Source organism: Giraffa tippelskirchi, chromosome 5 (genome assembly GCF_054371585.1).
Source record: "Giraffa tippelskirchi isolate mGirTip1 chromosome 5, T2T-mGirTip1v1.2.pri, whole genome shotgun sequence".
NCBI classification, from domain to species: domain Eukaryota; kingdom Metazoa; phylum Chordata; class Mammalia; order Artiodactyla; family Giraffidae; genus Giraffa; species Giraffa tippelskirchi.
This window is the reverse complement of record NC_137279.1, coordinates 157,955,933-157,980,099: the sequence shown is the minus strand read 5'-3', so window position 1 is coordinate 157,980,099 and position 24,167 is coordinate 157,955,933. Positions and strand designations below refer to the sequence as shown.

The window sequence follows — 24,167 nt, the reverse complement described above, 5'->3', positions numbered from 1 at the left end:
GAATTAGTGTTTTTTAATGTGGAAAACAGTATTATAATAATGGAGGAAAATGCCCTTATATTTTAGAAAGGCAAATGAGGTCTACAATTTAGCTTAAGGGCTTAAAACTCTTCAGTTATTACTACTCTGCCTTAACAGAGAAAACTAGAAAACTAAATATGGAATACAGGTATGGCAAATACTCTTCAAGAAGTGTATCATATCCTCCATACATTCCTGACTGATTAATTCTGCTTCTTATACTCAGGTTAGACACTTATCCTCTGTGCTTTCAAAGCACTGGATTTATCTTCTTTTTTTTTTTTTCTAGTTTAAAACTATTACCCTTTTTTTTTTTTATATAAATTTATTTATTTTAGTTGGGGGCTAATTACTTTACAATACTGTAATAGTTTTTGCCATACATTGACATGAATCAGCCATGGGTTTACATGTGTTCCCCTTCCTGGACCCCCCACCCACCTCCCTCCCCATCCCATCCCTCTGGGTCATCCCATTGCCCCGGCCCTGAGCCCTCGTCTCATGCATCGAACATGGAATGGTGTTCTGTTTCACATATGATAATATACATGTTTCAATGCTATTCTCCCAGAACGTCCCACCCTCACCTTCTCCCTCAGAGTCCATAAGACTGTTCTATGCATCTGTGTCTCTTATTCTGTCTCGCATATAGGGTTATCGTTACCATCTTTCAAATTCCATATATATGCATTAGTATACTGTATTGTTGTTTTTCTTTCTGGCTTACTTCACTCTGTATAATGGGCTCCAGTTTCATCCATCTCAGTAGAACCGATTCAAATGTATTTTTTTAATGGCTGAGTAATATTCCATTGTGTATATGTACCACAGCTTCCTTATCCATTCGTCTGCTGATGGACATCTAGGTTGCTTCCATGTCCTGGCTATTGTAAACAGTGCTGCGATGAACATTGGGTACTATCCTCTTTCATTCAAAGCAATGGAGTTTCCAGGAGGCTAGTTCAGATAGGCAGCAGACTAGTCAGACTGTTTTCTATGGTGGAATGACAACCTGGCCTTGCAGACAGACTTTGATTTCAGCAGTGGGAAAACCCAATGTTTGTAAACATTCTCTTTGAAAGCAGCACAAAAACTGCAATGTAGGATTTTCTAGAATGGTAGTGATGCAACCCACAAACGTAAAAGTATGGTGGGGGAAAAAAGAGTCTGGTGAAATATCAAAGATTTGGCTTCTCAGACCTGGCACACTCACTTTTCAGAAGTACCTTTGCAACCTCCTTGAGGAATGACTGAAGCCAAGGAAACTTTACTTCTGACAGAAGTATGTCTCTTTTTTTGTATAAATGTCTCAAAAGAGGTTAATTTCTGCCATTAAAGAAAATGTGCATTTTTTTTCACTGTCTGGTGGCACTTCTCTATCAAAAACTACCTCACTGTGATAACTGAGCAGATACATAGCATATATCAAACTGTTCTGAAATCTATTTACTGTCTCCTTACAAGGAACTAAGCAATTAGGTTTACCTAGCTTAGCACCCTTTAGGAGAGTGCCTAGAACACTCTGGGTGCTTAATAAAGTTTAAAAAGCTGAAGTGAAAAATATGAGACTATAGAGAAATTCAGAAAACTCAACAGTGGCAACAGGACTGGAAAAGGTCAGTTTTCATTCCAATCCCAAAGAAAGGCAATGCCAAAGAATGTTCAAACTACTGCACAATTGTACTCATCTCACATACGAGCAAAGGTATACTCAAAATTCTCCAAGCCAGGCTTCAGCAATACGTGAACTGTGAACTTCCAGATGTTCAAGCTGGATTTAGAAAAGGCAGAGGAACCAGAAATCAAATTGCCAACATCCACTGGATCACTGAAAAAAGCAAGAGAGTTCCAAAAAAACCTATTTGTGCTTTATTGACTACACCAAAGCCTTTGACTGTGTAGATCACAACAAACTGAAAAATTCTTCAAGAGATGGGAATACCAGACCACCTTACCTGCCTCCTGAGAAGTCTACATGCAGGTCAAGAAACAACAGAACCGGACATAGAACAACAGACTGGTTCCAAATTGGGAAAGGATTATGTCAAGGCTGTATTCTGTCATCCTTCTTATTTAACTTATATGCAGAATACATCACACAAAATGCGGAGCCGGATGAAGCACAAGAAGGAATCAAGATTGCTACGAGAAATATCAATAACCTCAGATATACAGATGACACCACCCTTATGGCAGAAAGTGAAGAGGAACTAAAGAGCCTCTTGATGAAAGTGAAATAGGAGAGTGAAAAAGCGGCTTAAAACTCAACATTCAAAAAAACTAAGATCATGGCATCCAGTTCCATCACTGCATGGCAAATAGATGGAGAGACAATGGAAACAGTGGCAGACTTTATTTTCCTGGGCTCCGAAATCATTGCAGATGGTGACTGCAGCCATGAAATTAAAAGACACTTGCTCCTTGGAAGAATAGCTATGACCAACCTAGACAGTATGTTAAAAAGCAGAGACATCACTTTGCCAACAAAGGTCTGTCTAGTCAAGGCTATGGTTTTTCCAGTAGCCATGTATGGATGTGAGAGTTGAACCATAAAGAAAGCTAAGCACCGAGGCTTTTGAACTGTGGTGTTGGAGAAGACTTTTGAGAGTCCCTTGGACAGCAAGAAAATCAAACCAGTCAATCCTAAAGGAAATCAGTCCTGAATATTCATTGGAAGGACTGATGCTGAAGTTGAAGCTCCAATACTTTGGCCACTTGATGTGAAGAACTGACTCATTTGAAAAGACCCTGATGCTGGGAAAGATTGACGGCAGGAGAAGGGGACGAGAGAGGATGAAATAGCTGGATGGCATCACAGACTTGATGGACATGAGTTTGAGCAAGCTCCAGGAGTTGGTGATGGACAGGGAAGCCTGGCGTGCTGTAGTCCACGGGGTCACAAAGAGAGACATGACTGAGCAACTGAACTGATAGAGAAATTTATAATTCCTCCTCCCAAAAAAGTAGTTCAATAAGAATGCTAGAATGGAACAATTGATATGAACTTCTTGAGAGCAGGAACTACATCTTATTAATCTTTACATCTTCAATGTCTAAGATAATTGAGACAATGTCAGAGGGAGAAAGTAGAATGGAAAGTCAAGTATAAGAGTGGAGAGAAAGAAAAGGAGGTAAGAAAAAAGGATGAACTTAGAGACTACCCAGTATATGAACTTTCCAAATGCTTATCAGAATAAAGTAACCTATAAGTATTGTTGGTTTCTAATTGATTGAAAGGAGACAAGAAGTATACCTTTTTATCTATTACTGTCAAATTATCAGGGAAGTGCTTGTTAGGGAGGAAAAACGTCTGAATCAACAGAAGAGTTCTAACATATATAACCTTTCCTTTAAGAGCCTAGTAACATCATTACAATCCCATTTGTTAAGTGATAAGTTTAAAAACTACTACTGAATCATAATGCTCTCCTATTCTATGTGAAACTCTTCTTTTTAACAATGTTTTAATGAGACAACATGTTTACTTATCTCAAAGTAGTCTCTAATATGTCTTTAGCAAATCTGCAAAGAGCTGGTTCCAGAACTACACTTAAAACTCTTTACCATTACATAAATACAGTTACTATGAGAAGTAGAGAAAATAAGATTTCCCACTATGGAGAAAAGACAAAACAACTTGATAAAAGAAGACATCTTTAAAAAAAAAAAAAAAAAAGGAAAATGTACTTGGTACTGGGGCTTCCCAGGTGGCACTAGTGGTAAAGAACCCAACTGCCACTGCAAGAGATTTAAGAGATGAGATGTAAGCGATGCAGGTTGGATCCCTGGCTGGGGAAGATCCTCTGGAGGAGAAGCCTGGCAGTGCATGGGGTGGGAGAGTCTGGACACAACTGGAGTGACTTAGCATGCACACACATCAGTTCAGTTCAGTCGCTCAGTCGTGTCCGACTCTTTGCGACCCCATGAATTGCAGCACGTCAGGCCTCCCTGTCCATCACCAACTCCTGGAGTCTACCCAAACCCATGTCCATCGAGTCAGTGATGCCATCCAACCATCTCATCCTCTGTTGTCCCCTTCTCCTCCTGCCCCCAATCCTACCCAGCATTAGGGTCTTTTCCAATGAGTCAACTCTTCACGTGAGGTGGCCAAAGTATTGGAGTTTCAGCTTCAACATCAGTCCTTCCAATGAACACTCAGGATTGATCTCCTTTAGGAAGGATTGATTGGATCTCCTTGCAGTCCAAGGGACTCTCAAGAGTCTTCTCCAACACCACAGTTCAAAAGCATCAATTCTGCAGCGCTCAGCTTTCTTTACCGTCCAACTCTCACATCCATACATGACCACTGGAAAAACCATAGCCTTGACTAGACAGACTTTTGTTGGCAAAGTAATGTCTCTGCTTTTAAATATGCTATCTAGGTTGGCCATAACCTTCCTTCCAAGGAGTAAGCGTCTTTTAATTTCATGGCTGCAATCACTATCAGCAGTGATTTTGGAGCCCCCAAAAATAAAGTCTTACACTGTTTCACATACATGGTATTAAAAACTCAAACTTGAACTTCCCCTGGTGGTCTATTGGTTAAGACTTCGTGCTCCCAATGCAAGGAGCATGGGTTTGATTCCTGGTCAGGGAAGATCCCGCATGCCATGTGGTGCAGCCAAAAATAAATTAATTAATTAAATAAAACTCAAACTTCACAAAGAAGTAAAAACAAAAGGTCTATTTCTCTACCCTTTCCAATCCCCAATCCCATTCCCCACATGTGACCACTTTTCTTAGGGATCCTTCAAGAAAAAGATGTGTGCTTATCAGTGTATATATAAGAAATCCTTACTTTTTAATACTCACATATAACATCATACATAACCTTTTCTTGGTATCTTACATTATACACTTAATACATCTTGAGAATCTTTCCATATCAGCACATAAAATAAATAATAATATTCTATCAATGTTTACCAAGCACTTACAATGTGCCAGATATTATTTAAAGTGTTAAATTTCTTATACCTCATTTAACTTTCAGAAAAACTCTACGAAGTGGGCACTATAAGAGGATACTGAAATTTCAAGAAGTTCAGGTCATATTAATCAATAAAGAATAGCCCTAAGATCTGAACTTAGAGCACTTCCTCTTAACCACTGTTCTCCTCTTATCCAACATTGAGCTCATGAAATGGATAAACTGCAACATATTTAACCACTCTCTACTGGTAGACATTTAAGCTATTTCTGGTCTGCAAAGATTATCACTAGAATGTAAGCTTCATTGAGAAATTTTTGTTTAAATCAAGAATTATGGGTGATCTTCACTTTCTCTTTTGAGCCTTTTGTATTTCCAAATTTCCTGCAGTACTATATACTATTCTACAGCAAGAAAAAATAGACATTTTTAAATAAATTTCAAAAATAGAGCAACTTTCCCAAGCTTATAAAAGGTAGACACTGGGTTTGAATTCAGATCCATAAAACTCTGAAGGCCTCTTTCCATGGAAGAAAGTTCCTGAAGGTAAATAATTCTAATTATAGTTCATACTGGGCTTCTCTGGTGGCTCAGTGGTAAAGAATCCACCTGCCAATGCAGGAGACATAAGTTTGATGCCTGGGTCAGGAAGATCCCCTACAGAAGAAAATGGCAGCCCACTCCAGTATTCTTGCCTGGGACAGTCCCATGGACAGAGGAGCCTGGCGGGCTACAGTACTTGGGGTCGCAAAAGAGTCAGACACAACTTAGAGACCGAACGACAACAAACAGTTCATATTAATGATTTCTCTATTCTCCAAAATCTACCCTATGAGGTCAGTTAAAGATACCAGTGAAAATGTCTGATACACACTAACATATTAATAGGAACACTATGATAATTACTACCACTGGTATGATCTGTTTCCTATCTTTCATGGATGGTTAAATAAAACTCCCACCTGAGGCGCTGTCATTTGTAAGTTATCCTGCATTAAATTCTTTAGGAATCTAGGTCTAGAGTGGACCAGTACCCACTAAAAGTCCAAGAAAACAAAAACACATACGGGTTGATTTGTGAAACCAAAGAACAGAAATAATCCTTCTCTATAATACACTTCACGTTTAAGACAAGAGTTCCTTTTGGGGCAGAATGAAAAAAAAAAAAAGGATGTCAGATGACTCATGTATCCCATCTGACACTACTGGGGATAACATTTAAGTTAAAGATTCAGAAAGCACTGTATTAAAAGGACTTGGAGGTCTCCATCATTCTGATCTACAGCAATTCACTATACCTCAATTTCCTCAACTAAAACATGGTGGTAACAATGCTCCCTACCTCATGGAACATATTAAACTATAGAAAAAAGATTTAAAATTTTAGCATTTGTAAAAATCAACACTGACCTGAAATTGGCAACTAGCAAGAAAACTGAAGGGGGAAAATCTGTACTATAAAAAGTCAACCCTCCCAAAAGGAGATAAATATACCTTAATTCCACTCTAGTTCATGAAAATAAAGCCAGGATCTCCTCACCCATAAGTTCTAACACTGTATACAGTTTATACCAAGATAAGATAACATATAAATTATATTCTGGTGTAAACTGTATACAATTAATTGCTAAACTCTGTTCATCCTAAAGACTTACCAAATCTTTGTCCCCTCCTTTCCTTTCCTACAGTACCTGCCTCATTTCAGTTCAGTTCAGTCGCTCAGTCATGTCCAACTCTTTGCGACCCCATGGACTGCAGCACACCAGGCTTCCCTGTTCATCACCAAGTCCTGGAGCTTGCTCAAACTCATGTCCATCAAGTCGGTGATGCCATCCAGCCATTTCATCCTCTCTCATCCCCTTCTCCTGCCCTCAATCTTTCCCAGCATCAGGGTCTTTTCAAATGAGTCAGTTCTTCACATCAAGTGGCCAAAGTATTGAAGCTTCAGCTTCAGCATCGGTCCTTCCATGAATATTCAGGACTGATTTCCTTTAGGATGGACTGGTTGGACCTCCTTGCAGTCCAGGGGATTCTCAAGAATCTTCTCCAATACCACAGTTCAAAGCAACAATTCTTCGGCACTCAGCCTTCTTTATAGTACAAATCTCACATCCATACATGACTACTGGAAAAACCATAGCCTTGACTAGATGGACCTTTGTTGGCAAAGTGATGTCTCTGCTTTATAACATGCTATCTAGGTTTATCATAGCTTTTCTTCTGAGGAGCAGGCGTCTTTTAATTTCATGGCTGCAGTCACCATCTGCAGGGATTTTGGAGCCCAAAAAAACAAAGGCTCTCACGGTTTCCATTGTTTCCCCATCTATTTGCCATGAAGTGGTGGGAGTGGATGCCATGATCTTAGTTTTCTGAATGCTGAGTTTTAAGCCAGCTTTTTCACTCTCCTCTTTCACTTTCATCAAGAGGCTCTTTAGTTCTTCTTCCCTTTCTGACATAAGGGTGGTGTCATCTGCATATCTGAGGTTATTGACATTTCTCCCGGCAATCTTGATTCCAGCTTGTGCTTCATCCAGCGTGGCATTTCGCATAATGTACTCTGCATATAAGTTAAATAAGCAGGGTGACAATACAGAGCCTTTACGTACTCCTTTCCTGATCTGGAACCAGTCTGTTGTTCCATGTCCAGTTCTAACTGTTGTTTCTTGACCTGCATGTAGACTTCTCAGGAGGCAGGTAAGGTGGTCTGATATTCCCATCTCTTGAAGAATGTTTCAAAGTTTTTTGTGATCTACACAGTCAAAGGCTTTGGCATCATCAACAAAGCAGATGTTTTTCTGGAACTCTCTTGCTTTTTCAATGATCCAATGGATGTTGGCAATTTGATCTCTGTTTTCTCTGCCTTTTGTAAATCCAGCTTGAACATCTGGAAGTTCACAGTTCACGTATTGCTGAAGCCTGGCTTGGAGAATTTTGAATATACCTTTGCTCACGTGTGAGATGAGTGCAATTGTGCAGTAGTTTGAACATTCTTTGGCATTGCCTTTCTTTGGGGTTGGAATGAAAACTGACCTTTTCCAGTCCTGTGGCCACTACTGAGTTTTCCAAATTTGCTGGCATATTGAGTGCAGCACTTTCACAGCCTCATATTTTAGGAGTTGAAATAGCTCAACTGGAATTCCATCACCTTCACCAACTTTGTTCGTTGTGATGCTTCCTAAAGCCCACTTGACTTTGTACTCCAGGATGTCTGGCTCTAGGTGAGTGATCACACCATCATGGTTATCTGGGTCATGAACATTATCTGTAACATTATCTGTTACATAACATTATCTGTAGGCAGGTAATAGTTAAGTGTTTAACTTAAACTTTTATAGTTAACTTAAATAGTTAAACTTAACAGTGAAATGCTTTCCTCCTTAGACTGGAATGAAAGCAAGGATGTGCATTCTCACCATTTCTATTCAACACTATACTGAAGGATCCAGGCAGTGGGATTCAGGAAGGGAGAGAAGGAGAAAGGAAGGTAAGGAAGAAAGGGAGAAGGAAAGGGAAAGAGGGAGAGAGAAAAGGAGGGAAGGAAAGGGAAAAAATTAAAGGCATTAAGATTGCAAAGAAAGAAATAACCTCTTTACTCACAGATAATACATCCTATAGGCAGAAAAGCTTAAGGAATTCACCAAACATTTCTAGAATTAATAAATGAGTTCAGCAAGGTTAGAAGATACATATTTAACATTCAAAATTCAATTGTATATCTATATACTAGCAACAAAAAAACCAAAAATAATTCTTTAATTTCATTCATGATAACATCAAAAACAATAAAATACTTAAAAATAGATTTAACAAAAGTATCAGACTTACACACTGAAAACTGTAAAATTTTACTAAGAGAAATCAATAAAGCTCTAAATAAACGAAGACATAATCTGTTTTCATGGATCTGAAGACTTAATATTGCTGATGGCAACTCTCCTCAAGCTAACCTACAGATTCAGTGTAATCCCTATCAAAATCCTAAAAGAATATTTGCAGAATTGGCAAAATTCATGTTGAAAATGATCCTAAAATGCTTACAGAAATGTAAAAAATCCAGAATAGGCAAAACAATTTTGAAAAAGAAACAAAAGCTGAAGGACTTACACTTCTGGCTATCAAATTTTACTGTGAAGTAACAGTAAGCAGAACAGTTTGATATTACAAGGACAGATATACAGATCCATGATTTTTGACAAGGTATCAAGGCAATTCAATGAGAAGACAGTCTTTCCAACAAAGACTACTGCAACAACTGAACAGTCACATGCAAAAGATGAATTTAGACCCTCATCTCACACCATGCACAAAAATTAATGCAAAATGGATCATAAACCAAAAGTAAAAGCTAAAACTCCTAGAAGAAAACAGAGAAGGAAACCCTAAGTGTGAATTATGAGTTCTTAGATAACAACACCAAAATCATAATCCACAAAAAGAAAATTACTGAATTAGACCTCATCAAAATTTAAAGTCTTTGTGCTTCAAAACTTACCATTAAGAAAATGAAAAACAAACCAGACAGGAGAAAATATTTGCAAATCATATATCTAATAAAGGACCTGTATCTAAAATATATAAAGAACTTTTGCAACTCAAAAACAAGATAAATAATACAATTCAAAAATGAGCAAAGATTTTAATAGATATTTCACCAATAAGATACGTAAATGGTTAATAAGCACAGGAAAAACATCACTAATCATTAAGGAAATGCAAATCAAAACCACAATGAAATGCCACTTCACAAGTACCGATACATGCTACTACATGACAAACTGAAATGTTATGCTAAGTGAAAGAAGCCAGACACAAAAGGCCATATATTATATGATTCCATTTATATGCTATTTTCAGAAAAGGCAAATTTAGAAAGAGACAGACTTAAAGTATATTAGGGGTTGCTGCAGCTTGGGGTGGGACTAGGGAGTGACTATAAACTGGCACAAGTGATCCTAGGTGGGAATGCTGCTGCTGCTAAGTCGCTTCAGTCGTGTCCGACTCTGTGCGACCCCATAGACGGCAGCTCACCAGGCTCCGCCGTCCCTGGGATTCTCCAGGCAAGAATACTGGAGTGGGGTGCCATTGCCTTCTCCGAGGTGGGAATGAAAAAGGTCTAAAACAAGATTCTGAGTGATGGTTTCACAACTTTATAAATTTACTAAAAATCACTGAATGATACGCTTAAAATGAATTAATGGTATGTAAAGCATAGCTCATTAAGTTGTCCTGTTTTGTTCAAAGAAAAAAAAAAAAAAGAGGACTTCCCTGGTGGTTCAGTGGTTAAGAATCTGCCTGCCAATGCAGGAGACATAGATTTGATCCAGGAGGATTTCACATGCCATGGAGCAGCTAAGCCTGTGCGCCACAACTACTGTGCCTGCGCTCTAGAATCTGTGTTCCACCACAACAGAAGCTACCGCAATGAGAAGCCCATGAACCACAACTACAGAGTGGACTCTACTCACTGCCACTACAGAAAGCCCATGTGCAGCAACGAAGACCCAGTGCAGCCAAAAATAAATAAATAAAATATAAAAATAATAACTATAAAAATTAAATGTAAAAAATTTTTTTTAAGAGTTTGGATATGATTGGAACTACTCTGTGTAGATAAGAGGAAGAAACTGCTTACAGTGAGAAAAAGAATGTTGATGATGGGAAAGAGAAGAGTTGGGGTGAAGTCACTAAGAAAGCTCTGGACCCTGAGACCCCTTACCACCATCCCTGTATCTTTAGCAAAGTTTATGAAAATCAATAATAGTCTGATACGCATAGAGGAGTTCAGCTTTCTGGTGTCACAGGACAAATATGGAACACCTAAGGATGATGCAGGAGTGCAGGTGCAGAAAGAAGCATGGGAAAGAAAACAAGAACCAAGCAGATCTCCTTGGGAGGTGCTGAGTTGGCATTAAGTGAAAGTCACTCAGTCGTGTCTGACTCTTCACAACCCCATGGACTAATCCATGGAATTGTCCAGGCCAGAATACTGAAGTGAGTAGCCGTTCCCTTCTCCAGCGGATCTTCCCAACCCAGGGATCAAACCCAAGGATCAAACCCAGGTCTTTCAGCATTGCAGGCAGATTCTCTACCAGCTGAGCCACCAGGAGAGCCCAGAGTTGGCATTAAGGTGAGAGCTAAACTTAACAAAGTTAAGAGATGGGGTCCACAGCTGGCATCAGCTTACCCTGGTTTTCTTTTTGTACTTCACCAGTTACATTTAAATTTTAGCAGGTAGTAGAGCTGACAATACAGCTATATATTTAAATGATTATAGTGATGCTACACAACTTCAAACGACTAATTTCAAAGAATATCAGTTGTTTTGGGGACCAGCTCTCTGATCTTCCTTCCTTTGGTTATAAACTCCTTTTTGATAAGGAACTCATTCTTTGAGGTTGAGTGTTGCTAACACCATCATATCTCTCCCCCAAGCCATAGAAGACATACTACCCAGGACTGGTCAGAGTCCCCTGCATCCCTAAATATAATCATTGGTTCAAGGGAGGATCATAGTAATGTGATCCAAGCCAGACCAATAACTGAGTTCCTAAACCTTTTCTGCCACAACTAAACTTGCAGGATTCGAGCCTAGGACTGTCAATTCCCACTGTAACCCTTTTGTTACAACTCTGTGGAAAATCTAGCCAAGACAAGAAGATAAGAAGCCTATATTAACATCACTGGGCTGAATCAACCACTGGACGAAATGTACTCAGTTACATTAGTCAGCACCTTTTTGTATGTGCAAATTAATTCTGATTTGAGGTTCTGTCACTTGAAACCAAGAAGTCTCTTCTATAAAAGGCCACTGAAAAAGTAGTGGGACATCTCAAGTGGTTGACAAACGGGTCCAAAAGATGCAACCCAGAAAGGAAAGGGAACTAACTCTGATTAGGAAGATTCAGGAGAAAAGCAGGTAGATAAATTTCCTCTCTTTCAGAGTCCCATCTACAGATCTGAGGAACTGTTCTGCTGTCCAGTGATATCCTGTATGGCCTAGAAAGCACACGTGCCAAACAATCTCTTCCTAGCTCTTTGTGATGCAGTGGCCAATGAGATAAGGTATTATCTTACATTGTTTCCCATCTTTGTCTGCTTCACTTCCCTTTTCTCTTCTAATGCCTCCCAGAAAAAGTCTCAACTCTTTATCTTTGTCTCAGTATCTGTTTTCTAGGGAACCCAAACTGAAAGAGATCTACAAAAACCTACAGTAACCATAAGGCTTAATACTAAGTGAAAACACTTTGAGATTATAAACAAACTGAGGATGTTGTTGTTCAGTTGCTAAGTCGTGGGTAACTCTTTGCAATCCCATGGACTGCAGCGTACCAGGCTCCCCTGTTCTTCACTATCTCCCAGAGTTTGTTCAGATTCATTCCATTGAGTTAGTGATGCTATCTAACCATCTTATCCTCTGCTGCCCCCTTTTCCTTTTGCCTTCAGCATCAGGGTCTTTTCCAATGAGTCAGCTCTTCGCATCAGGTGGCCAAAGTACTGGAGCTTCAGCTTCAGCATCAGTCCTTCCAATGAATATTCAGGACTGATTTCCTTTACAATCAATTAGTTTGATCTCCTTGCAGTACAGGGGACTCTCAAGAGTCTTCTCTAGCACCGCAATTCAAAAGCATCAATTCTTCGGTACTCGGCTTTCTTTATGGTCCAACTCTCACATCTGTACATGACAACTGGAAAAACCATAGCTTTGACTATATGGACCTTTGTCGGCAAAGTGATGACACTCAACATTAATACAAAATGTTGAATAGAAATGATATTAAAAATTTATACAGTAATGCAAGGTAATAATCTGCAGATCAACACAAAAAAATAAACCAGTTACAAGTTTCTAAAAGATACAACAAAAATCCTTGATTTTCATATGATACAGCTATGTACATAGAATAAACAAGGCCACAGGGCAGTAAGCAGGTTCCCCTTCAGCTTTAGTCTGTCCTGTAACAGAGGTTTCTCAAGTACGAAGTTGTAATATTAAGCCTCCTGAAAAAGACTGACCCTGAGTTTTCCTGAGAAAGTAAAACAGTTCTGGTTGAATCAGTCCCACAATGCTGTTGTATAACTTGAGGACCATCCACAGTTGAAAAGCCTGTGCCCATTTTAAAGAATCAAGGATTATTATTAAATTTCAATTAAAAAAATTTTTTTCCTGGGTAAAGAGTATAATTATTTTATTAATTAATTATTTTATTATTTTTTTCAAGGTATGCTTTCATTTTTTAATTGTAAAGAAAAAGTATAAATAAGAAGCAAAATAAAACACACAGACTAAAAGTAAAAAACTGAAGCAGACATTATCAGTGTAAAATAGCAACCAATATCTATAACTAAGTAAAACTATAAATTGTCAGTACATTCTGCCCCTTAAAACCAATTCCTTTGTGCAAAATTAATTTGATACAACAAATCTGGAGGGCAAGACTACCCATTGCTATACCTAGGTCTATATTTTTTCTTTTTTTTAATTTATTTTAATTGGAGGCTAATTACTTTACAATATTGTGGTGATTTTTGCCATACATTCACATGAATCAGCCATGGGTGTACATGTGTTCCCCATCCTGACCCTCCTTCCCTCCCCATCCCATCCCTCAGGGTCATCCCAGTGCACCAGCCCTGAGCACCCTGTCTCATAAAAGAAAAAGAAAATACAAAGGAATACACATTTTTAGATTTAACAAGAGTTTAGCAAGATTTGTTATTATTTATTAGTCACTAAGTCATGTCTGACTCTTTTGTGATCCCCCCCAGGCTCCTCTGTCCATGGGATTTTCCAGGCAAGAATACTGGAGTCGGTTGCCATTTCTTTCTCCAGGGTATCTTCTCAACCCAGGGATTGAACCCATGTCTCCTGCACTGGCAGGTGGATTCTTTACCACTGAGTCACCTGGGAAGCCCAGCAAGGTGTATCACTCATATATACCTAAAAATAAATCTAACAAAAGATATGCAAAACTTTGCAGAGAAAACTATAAAATTTCATTATGTGATATAAAGACCTAAATAAATGGAGAGATACACCACAATCATGAATCGGAAAGTCAATAATATAAGAATATCATTTCTCCCCCAAATTGATGCATAGATTCAAAGTAATCCCAATCAAATTCTAAAAGGATTTGGCAGTTTTGCATTTTGGGGGTTTTTGTTTTGTTTTGTTTTGTTTTTTGGAGGACCTGAGGTCCATCCAGAGTCGAAAAGCCTGTGCCCATTTCAAAGAATCAAGGATTATTATTAAATTTTGATTAAAAAAATTTATTTAAAGAAAATATAAAGTGGGTTGCCATTTTGTAGATGGTATTAAGTATAGCTGCTTTACAATTTATCTTAGTTTCTGTTGTATAGCAAAGTGAATCAGCCACACATACACTTATCCTTTCTTCCCTGGATTTCCTTCCCATTTAGGTCACCAAAGATTTGGGAGCTTTTGTTTGCTTTTGGTAGATTCTAAAATATACACAGAAATTCAAAAAGCTAAGAGCAGCTAAGACACTTTTTTTTAAGGTGGAAAGAGTTATCCTACCAAATTCCAAAGCTTATTATAATGAAAACTGTTTATAATTAATGAAAAGATGTATAACCAGATCAATGGAACAAAATAGAGCCCATAAAAAAGACCCACAAATAAGGACACACACATATATTATAGAGATGGCAGGACAGACCAATAGCAAAAGGAGAATCCATTCTGAAAAAAATAAAATTTCACTCCATACACGTATCAAGTCCAGGTGGAATATAAACCTAAATACAAAGGAGATAATTACAAAGTTTATGATAAATATATGATATCTTAATGACCTCAGGGTAATAAAATATTTCTTAAATAAGACCCCAAAAGTACTATACATTTTTTTAAAACTTTTGTATTGCATTAAAGCTTAGTTTTCAAAAGATTCCCAAAAAAGGATTAAAAACAAACCATGTTGTATGAAGATATTTGCAAAATATAAAATCAATAAATAACTAATTTACTTAATATATGTAAGGTACTCACAAAAATCAATAAGAAAAAGAACTCAAAGGGAAGAAACAAAGAAAGAAAATGGCAAACTATCTAATTAGGTAATTTACAAAAGAGTAAATTCAAATGGTCAGTGAACATACAAAAACAGGGCTCCATCTCATTAGTAATCAAATAAATATTCATTAAAACTTTTACAATAAGATAGCACCATGCATCCATCAGACTGGCAAAAAATGAGAAAGTTGGCAAAACCAAGTGATGGTAACTATGTAAAGCAACATTGTGGGAGTGTAAATTTGTACATCTATCTTAGAAAAGTTTGGCATTGCCTAACAAATTTAATGATAAATAAAACTGCTACAACAAGCAATAAAGACCCAGCAATTTCACACCTGAGTATACCCTAGAAAAACTCATGAACATATGTACCAGAATATATGTGTAGGAATGCTCATAGCAGCATTGTTTCTAATAGTCAAAACCTGTAAACAACCCAAATGTCCATCTACTGTAGAATGGAAAATTGTGGTTATGTTTATACAATGAAAAATATTAAGCAATGAAAATGAATGAACTTCAACTGCTTGTAACATCATGGCTGAATCTCACAGATACAATTTTGAGCAAAAGAAGATAGAACAGCATACAAACATACAGTATGATTCTATTTAAATGAATTCAAAAATTTCCTAAATTAAATTACTTATGGATGCATTCATAGGTAGTAAAAATAAAGAAAAGCAAGGAGATGGTTATCCCAAATGTCAGGACGGCAGCTTGGAGTACTCTGAACCAAAGGGTAAGATTTAAAAGAGAAAAGGCAGCATATATCAAAAACAACAGGACTGTTATAAAGATGGAAATGAGCAGAGCATTGTGGGGATAAAGTGAAAACACCAGATTGACTAGTCCAAAATGTAAGCTCAAGAATAACCAACAAGAGAAAGACCAGATTATAGACGACTTTTAAAATGCAAGCAGGGGTTTGGATTTAACCCCATAAGAAGCCACTACATATACATTTTTGAACATAAGTATGCCATAATAAAAGCTGTGTTTTAGGGAGACTTCATTTGAAACACATTTGAATTAGAGGAGAGAGGGACTAGATAAGCTACAAACTTATTGTGGTTATCTGTAAGTGAGGTTATGAAAGATGATTCAGGTGGCAGGGTGGCATTCATTCATACACTTTTTAGATGTCCAGTTTACACAAGATCATGTGCTAAGCACTGGAGATAAAAAGACCTAGTGTGTGTGTGCTCAGTTGTGTCCGACTCTTTGCAACCTCCTGGACTGTAGCTTGCCAGGTTCCTCTGTCCATGGAATTACAAAGATTAGATGGTGAACTAAGGAGTTCCTCACTCAGACTTTTGAAGATCCATCAATGTGGGTGACTTGAGGATAAGGAGGGATTATTGATGTGTAGTTGCTACGTTGTGTCCAACTCTTTTGCAACCCTGTGGACTGTACAGGAGTACAGACACCATGGAGCCACCAGGCTCCTCTATCCAAGGGATTTTCCAGGCAAAAACACTGGAATAGGTTGCCAATTCCTACTCCAGGGGACTGTCCCAACCCAGAGATCAAACTGGCGTCTCCTGCACTACCAGGCAGATTCTTTACCACTGTGCCACCTGGGAAGCCCAAAAAGACCTAGACCAGTCCTCAAAGAGCTCTGAAAGCAGTGTAAAAGAGGGGGAACAGAGAAAGGAGAGCAAGCATGAGAAATTTAAAAACAAAAACAAAAAAAAACTGTAGCTCATGAAATCAGTGATGAACAAATGAAAAAATTCAACCATTCCTAATTCTCAAGAGGTCTACAATTCAAGTACACATAAGGTAGCATGGTAAGCACTGCCATATGGCTACAAGATTGATGAGGAGAACAAGCAGGATGTAGTTGTGACTATACCACATACATGTGAGAAAAGCGACTATAAAAGAAAAAGGAATGATTGGTTGGCAGCTAGAAATGCCAGAAGACTCGACAGTTCTTTATTTTATGATGAGAAAGGCATGATAGGTCTTATGGCTTAAGGGAAACATCCATGAAAAAGAACAGACTGAAGATGCTACAAAGGAAAGGGAAAATTGTGAGATCAAGGTTGGGAGTAGATGGCAAGATACAGGGCTCAAAATACAATAAAATAGGTAAGTTTTAGGGACAAGACACCTTTCGGGTTCAAGAGAAGGACGGTTGAATGACATACTGGGACCATCATATGTCAAGGTTAAAATGAAGGACTCGTGGTACGGGGGCTTCCCATATGCTAACGGTAAATAATCTGCCTGCCAATGCAGGAGATATAAAACATGCAGGTTCGATTCCTAGGTCAAGAAGATCCCCTGAAGGAGGGCATGGCAACCCACTCCAGTATTCTTGCCTGGAGAATTCCATGGACAGAGGAGCCAGCAGGCCACAGTCCATGGAGTCACAACGAGTCAGACACGACTGAAGCGACTTAGCACAGCCCAGCACCATGTGATATGGTCCCAAAATTTTCAGTAAAAGATGGAGTAGGTAAACAAAGATGGTAAATAAGAGAAATTATTTGGAATAAACCTCATTTCAAATAAGAAGACATTAATTAATAAAAGATCAACTCTGGACTACTCTAGTCTCCTTCTAACAATACTCCGCAGCTCAGGAGCAAGAAATAGGTTAGATATTCAGCATTAACAGTTAGGGAGATGAGTACAACAGAAGGTCAGGGAGGTGGTATATGTGTCCAAAGTGATGAAACAGGCAGCACTGAAATAGTTGATACTATGTGGAAATGATTTACTTTGATCAGGAGTGAGAATATGAATTGAACAAAGTAGATTAAAAGATTGGGCCTATCCAGCCAGGGTTATGAACAGATTCAAGACTAAAAACAACTGAGGTTATAAATAAGCCTATATCCAGAAAATCCTACTCATGTAAGATTTTCCTCAGAAATAAAGATCTGATGAAGTCTTTCATTAAATTCTGTTTCTTAGGCAGCAAAATGATACCAAATTAACAAAGATTAAGAAAGCAAGGGTAACTTTGGGGATTCTAATAGCAGCACTGTTAGAAAATCTAGAACTACCACAGAAAATATCTTGCAGAAAGAAAATACAGTCAAATACTAAGGGTTTAACATCTGAAATCGAAGGACTAGGATTTGAGCCTCAAATAAGACAACTAATCTCATTCTCTTAGTAGGCCTCAGTTCTGCACCTGGATTATAGGAATGGTAAATAATATTGAAATAATAGCAGCAGCTAACATTTTTTGAATGCTTATGTTTCAGGCACAGGTTTGTGTTTTACATCTATTATCTCATTTAATCCTCAAATTAACCCTATAGAGGTTTCTAGCTTCACTTTACTGATAAGCAAAGCAAGACAAAGAGGTTTGATCAACTGCCCAGAATTACACAGCTATTATTCGTATAAGCAGAATTTCAACCTGAGGGATGGGACCTAGAGCCTACATTCTGTTCTATGTTCTTCTGCCTTCTGGGTTATGAAGATGAGAATGTGGTAGAAAGTGTTTTAAGTATACACACATGTTCATCATTACAGCTGAATATCAAGTGACAGGACAAAACAATCCAAACAAAATCCTAGATCATTTTTCTACAAACAGCATTCCATAAATTGCACCTATTCTACGTTGCTGTTGTTCAGTCACTAAGTCGTGTCTGACTCTGCGACCCTATAAACTGTAGCTCGCTGGGCTCCTCTGTCCAAGGGGTTCTTCAGGCAAGAATACTGGAGTGAGTTGCCACTTCTTTCTCCATGAAATCTTCCTGGACCAGGGATTGAATCCACATCTCCTGCACCGGCAGGTGGATTTTTTTACCACTGAGCCACCTGGGAAGTTCATTATATATGAGGGAGTGATTACAAAGATTAACAAAGCATATGTCTTGTTCTCCAAAAGCGGGGAGAAGAGACAAGAGGCAGTACTTGACATGAAGTCTGCTTTTCTATGATGAGCTGAGGTTAGTAGTACAATCAGTGATACAGAATAAAGAGCTTCAAGAAATCACCAAATCACAGCCTCAAAAAATAACAGCACTAAAAGCAAAGGGCTAGGAAATAACTGAGCCAGAAAAGAGACCAGTATAATTCTTTTTAAAGTAAAGGTTTTTAAAAAACCATAAACCCTTGAAAAAGAAAAATAAGTTTTCAGATAGCAACAGGCTTTTCACAGAGCAACAAAGTTCATACAGGTACATCATAAAAAGGATTATTACTTCCAAGAAATGGTCCCAAGCCATCTTATAAATCCCATAATAATTTTTAAGAAGTGATACTTACTGGGCACTCATTATCAAAAAAGCACTTATAAGCACTTCACAGGTATGAATTTATTTAACTCTTACAACCATCCTATAAGGTGAGTCCATATACCATTAACTCCATTTTATAGACAGGGAAAATGAGGTAAAACTGTGGGGAAATAACTTGCCCAAGTTTACTCTATGGGGGGGCAGTGCTAGGATGTCAAACCAGGCAGTTTGTTTCCAAACTGTACTATACTTCCCCTGGTAGGAAATTAAGCAGCAGAACAGGAATTTATTCAGCGGTGTTTGATAACTAGGAGGAAAGTACCTCTCATTCACAATGACCAGATAAGCTGTTCTGTCCTTGGTCTTCCCTCCAAATTAAGTCTGTGCATGCCTCCTGATCTCACCTACTCCTCTGCTTTAACTACAGTCTACTTGCTGATTACTCCGAAATCTAGACCTGCAACTCAATCTCTCTTCTGCACCTTAAACCTGTACCAACAGCCTCACAGACATTTCCCTTTGAGTGCTCCACAGCACCTCAAAACTAACAAGTCTAAAACTGAATTAACATCTCCATTACACCTCACTTCCCACCCTCAGGCCCCTTCCTCCTCCTGTACTCCCTTACCTCAACAATTGCCTCTATCCCAGTTACCCAAATCAGAAACTTGGATGTCCTCCCAGACTCTTCAGTCTTCCTCACTTTCCACATCCAAAAAATCATCAATCACTGCACGCCTACGTCTAAATATCTCTCCAATCAATTCATGTATCTTCATTTCTATTGCCTCATGTACTTTCATAACTTTACAAGGCAATGTTAATTTGAATTTTTTGTTGTTTTGCAAAACTGGTTATCTTTTTTTCTTGTGTTTTGTCATGTCTATCTGAGGACAAATTCCATGACTGGAGAACAGACATTGTATATCTTTCATACCTAACTCCCTAATGTGCACTTTCTTGATCAGCACAGTGTTCTCAGAGATAAGCTTTTGGCTCTATTTAAGAGAAATTAATACTTAGCATGCATGTCAAGTAATATATTTATTTTTAAATGGCACTATCTTCAGAAACAAGATCAAATTATTTTACAAAAAAAGAACAAAAGTAATAATTTCCTATTAAGTAATAAATTCCTATCAAGTCTATCACAGCTCCCTAGATTATACTAATTATTGTCAGAGTTCAGTGATAGCTAGCAGGAGCCATACACCATACTAAAAGCTTTACACAAATTATGCCACAATGTTTACAACAACTCTATGAGCTGGGTACCCTTTTTTGGTTTGTTTTTACCCATTATCCAGACCAGCTTAAAACTAAAGCTTAAGAGAACTTAATCAATTTGGCCAAGGTGTCAACTTAGAAAGCAACAAGCAGGCTTTCAGCCCATGTCACAGACTGAGCCTCTATGCTCTTAAGCATTTGCTATTTTGCCTCCTAAGGAGGAAATGAAATATGTTTTAAAGTTCGAAAGAAAAAAAGTAAGCACAAAGCTTAAAGAGATGTTAGTTTTAAATGAAAAACGTAACCAAAAGAGAGTAACACTATGGAAGTTCAGATAGTTAAGGACGGACCTGTTCGGCAGGCCAAAAAATCTTTAAGAAATAACAGTAAACTAAAAAGATCCAGAGTCAAGGAAACATAATTGTCGAAAAAGTAATATATTCGAATGTTTCTTTTCTTGCGACTTCATAATTAACAGAATATCTAGCGTCGTATACATCCGTATATTTCACAAAGTCTACAAATATTAAAATCCTCCCCAGTAATACAATTTTTAGTTTTAGAGGGGAGAAAGACGGCAAGCTTCTCAGCACAAGTAGGTAAAAGAAAACTCAGCCTTGATCATTTACTTTTTACTTCTAGACTCCTAAAACACGAGTCAAAGGGCCGGCGTGTAAAGAACACTGCCTATCATCCATCTTTCTCCGGAGCTACGAGAACCACAGGGTAATTTACATTCACACGCTACTAGGATCAAGCTCCAGAGTACAATTCGGCAGATCCTGCAGCTGCACACCGAAGGTGCAAGGCACAGGTTCTCAACTTTTCATTCTGGCCGTACGTTTTCCATTCTGGGTGCACGCGCCCACTCTGAACAAGACCCCCTGGGTGCAAAGAGGGTTCGTGTCAGATTTCTCCGAAGGGTGAAGGGGCGTGAAGGAGGGGCGGCCTCCCTCCTCCGCCGGGAGTCCACCGCGCACCGAACCTTTTGTTGGGGTGGAGACGAGGGCGGACCCCCCGCACCCTCCTGGGGAGAACCGAGGGTGGGCGGAGAGAGGGAAAGGGCCCTGGCCAGCCCGGGGGTGGGGACACAAAGAATTCGGGAAGCGCGGAGCGGCCGAGCGCCGAGCTTACCACGCCTGCCTTTCAATAAGCCGCCGCCAAACTCCAGGCCCGGGCGGCCAAGGAGCCGGCGGAGGCGGGCGCGCGGGGCTCTCTGCGCCCTCGGGGTAGGCGAGGGCTGAGGACCGAGGCAGGAGCGCCGCGCGAGGCCTCGGCAGCCCCGGCGAGTCCCCTCGGCCCCTCCGCCCAGCAGCCGACCAGGCCGCGGGATCCCGGCGTCCCCGTCGCCACACCCACCCGCCTCCTAGGCCGGGCCCGGGAGGACTCTCCGGCTCTTCCTCCGGCTGCGGCGGCGCGCCACACGCTCCAGATTTACCTGCTGATCTTCTGGGCGAAGGCGCGGCGCTCGGCCATGGCTGCTAAGGCGGCGGCGGCGGCGGTCTGGGCGCGGACAAGCGGGCGGGCGCGTGCCTCCTCGCTCGCGCTCCCTCCCTCGCCGCCTCCTCCAGTCCCCGCTCCGGACCCGGGAGGCTGGGGCTGGCGGCCGGAGCCGGGAACGAGCCCAGCCGTAATGCTCCTGAGAGGCGCGCAGCAAGAAACCGCTCCTCCCCCAGCGCGTCAATCCCCGCGGGAACCCGGGCTTCAGAACGCAACTCCGGCCCGCGGGAGCCAAAAGGAAGAATGGGGCGTGGAGGGACCCAGCCGCTGGCCGTGACCGCACGGCTGCCGCGGGGCCCACATGATCAGAAGGACGCAGAGAGGGGCCAGCGACCTGACGAGGCTCAGGAAAATAAGATAACCGAGCGCGTGGGGGGAGCCTGGCTCTCCCGAAAAGGAAGGGAAGGAAATGGAAGTTAGGCTTGGCCGAAGGGGCTGTGCTCTACCGCCCGGGATGGCTGGGTCCGTGTTCTTGCAGCGCCCATCTCCCAGCAGTTGAAAGCACTTTCTGTTCTGCTGCGACCTTGTGAATGGGGTCTCGCTGGGGAAAGAATGGGTTTTCTTATAGAAAAAGAGCCAGAAAAGAGCTTTCTCCTGCAGAGGTCACGATAATAATAGTTGCTTGTGGTCCTAAGCCAGGCCCTGGGTTAGAGTTTTACACACACGATTTTACTCAATCTTTACAACAGCTCTTGGAAATAAGTTGTTATTATCCCTATTTTAGAGAAAAGGAATTTGGTTCAGAGAAACTAAGCGAGTGGCCCTAGGTCATACAGATGGTAACGTCTTCAACCCAAACTAAAATCCAGAGCCCAAGCCTTTTCTTTGAGGACAAGTGTTTCTGCAGTAATAAGACTCTTCCTGAATCTATTTCTTTTGAATCTCATTTTCCACTTGTATGTGTTGAACCAGATGAGTTCTAATGTACTTTGCCATTTTGACATTCTGCTAAGTAATCTGAATGTTTACCAATCAAACTGATCTTGCCCATCAAATCTATAAAATAGGGACTGGTAGAAATCCCGTTTCATTACTCTGTTGTAATCCCATAGTGTCTAGTGTATTTGGCTCCTGATGCATATTTGCTGGTTACTAATGTTGCGGTGAAACTAAGAAAAAATACCTGAATTTTAGTAGCTTTCTCTTAACTGTTTCAAGACTTTAATATGTATATTTGTGTGCCTGCACACGCGTGTGTGCTCAGTTGTGTCTGACTCTTTGTGAGCCCATGGACTCTAGCCCGACAGATTCCTCAATCCATGGTACTTGCCAGGCAAGAATACAGGAGTGAGATGCCAGTTCCTACTCCAGGGGATCTTCGTGACCCTGGGATCATCCCCATGTCTCTTGCATCTCTTGCATTGGCAGGCGGATTCTTCACCATTGTGCAACCTGGGAAGCCCTCCCTCTCTTTTACAGCTGGCAAATTATCAACAGAGAGTTAGGTGATCTGTAGAGTCACACATTGAGTCAGAGGTAAAAAGCCTCAGTCAGATCGCTAACTTCCTGTCTTATCTTCTTGTTCTAACAGCTGTGGGAGACTTCATTCATTTGTATAACAATGCTCATTCCTGTAAAGAGAGTCTATTCAAAAATGTACATATGTAGCCTCTCCCCAAGTGTAGTCTAAAGTGTAGTCCATGTGTAGTCCAAACTGCTGCTCTTAGGAAGTTTGCGTTTGTTGGCAAACATGAAACAGCCTCTCAAAGAACTGTTAGTCAAGACTAACACTATATCTTGGCCTTTAAGATCCTATCCACCCATGATAGGAACCTAATCATATGCTGCCACCTCCTTACTATGTGACCTTGGGCAAGTTACTTGATCTCAACTCTGAAATAGGGTAATAACTGTACCTACTTGAAAGAGTATTGTGAGGATTCGTTAATTCACATACAATTCTTCGAACAGGGCCTGGCATATGGTTAAGTACTATATGTATTAGCTACTGTTAATATTATCACTCTTATTATCATTGTTCATCCTACCCTTAAGCTTGTCCTGGGTGCTTGATAGTCACTGAATTGTTTGTCTGCTCTCATGCTGCCAGCCAGATGTTATATGCCTTTATCTCTGCTCTCCAAACATCTTTTCACTACTCTTTCAGAGAACTAACCACATTCTGCTTTGAATGGTTCTTTGTGTCCATGACTCACTAGTTGCCAAAGTGTCTGAAAGGACATTACATGCACTGTGCAGCTTGCTGGGAACATTTAGAGCAGGAAGAGGACAAGCTGTA

At 39.9% G+C, this 24,167-nt stretch overlaps 1 protein-coding gene across 5 annotated transcripts in view; it reads right to left on the bottom strand.

Annotated features, from left to right (window-relative positions):
• Positions 1 to 22,015, bottom strand: part of DOCK7 (dedicator of cytokinesis 7) — a 191,952-nt gene extending 169,937 nt beyond the window's left edge. For all 5 annotated transcript variants that reach the window (XM_081486625.1, XM_081486620.1, XM_081486621.1 and 2 more), the window contains exon 1: positions 21,867 to 22,015. Coding sequence is in view for 4 of the 5 variants with exons in the window: in XM_081486620.1 (XP_081342746.1) it covers positions 21,867 to 21,904 (38 nt within the window). In the remaining variant the exon portion in view is untranslated. The remainder of the gene's footprint in view (positions 1 to 21,866) is intronic.
• Positions 22,016 to 24,167: the final 2,152 nt, after the last annotated feature.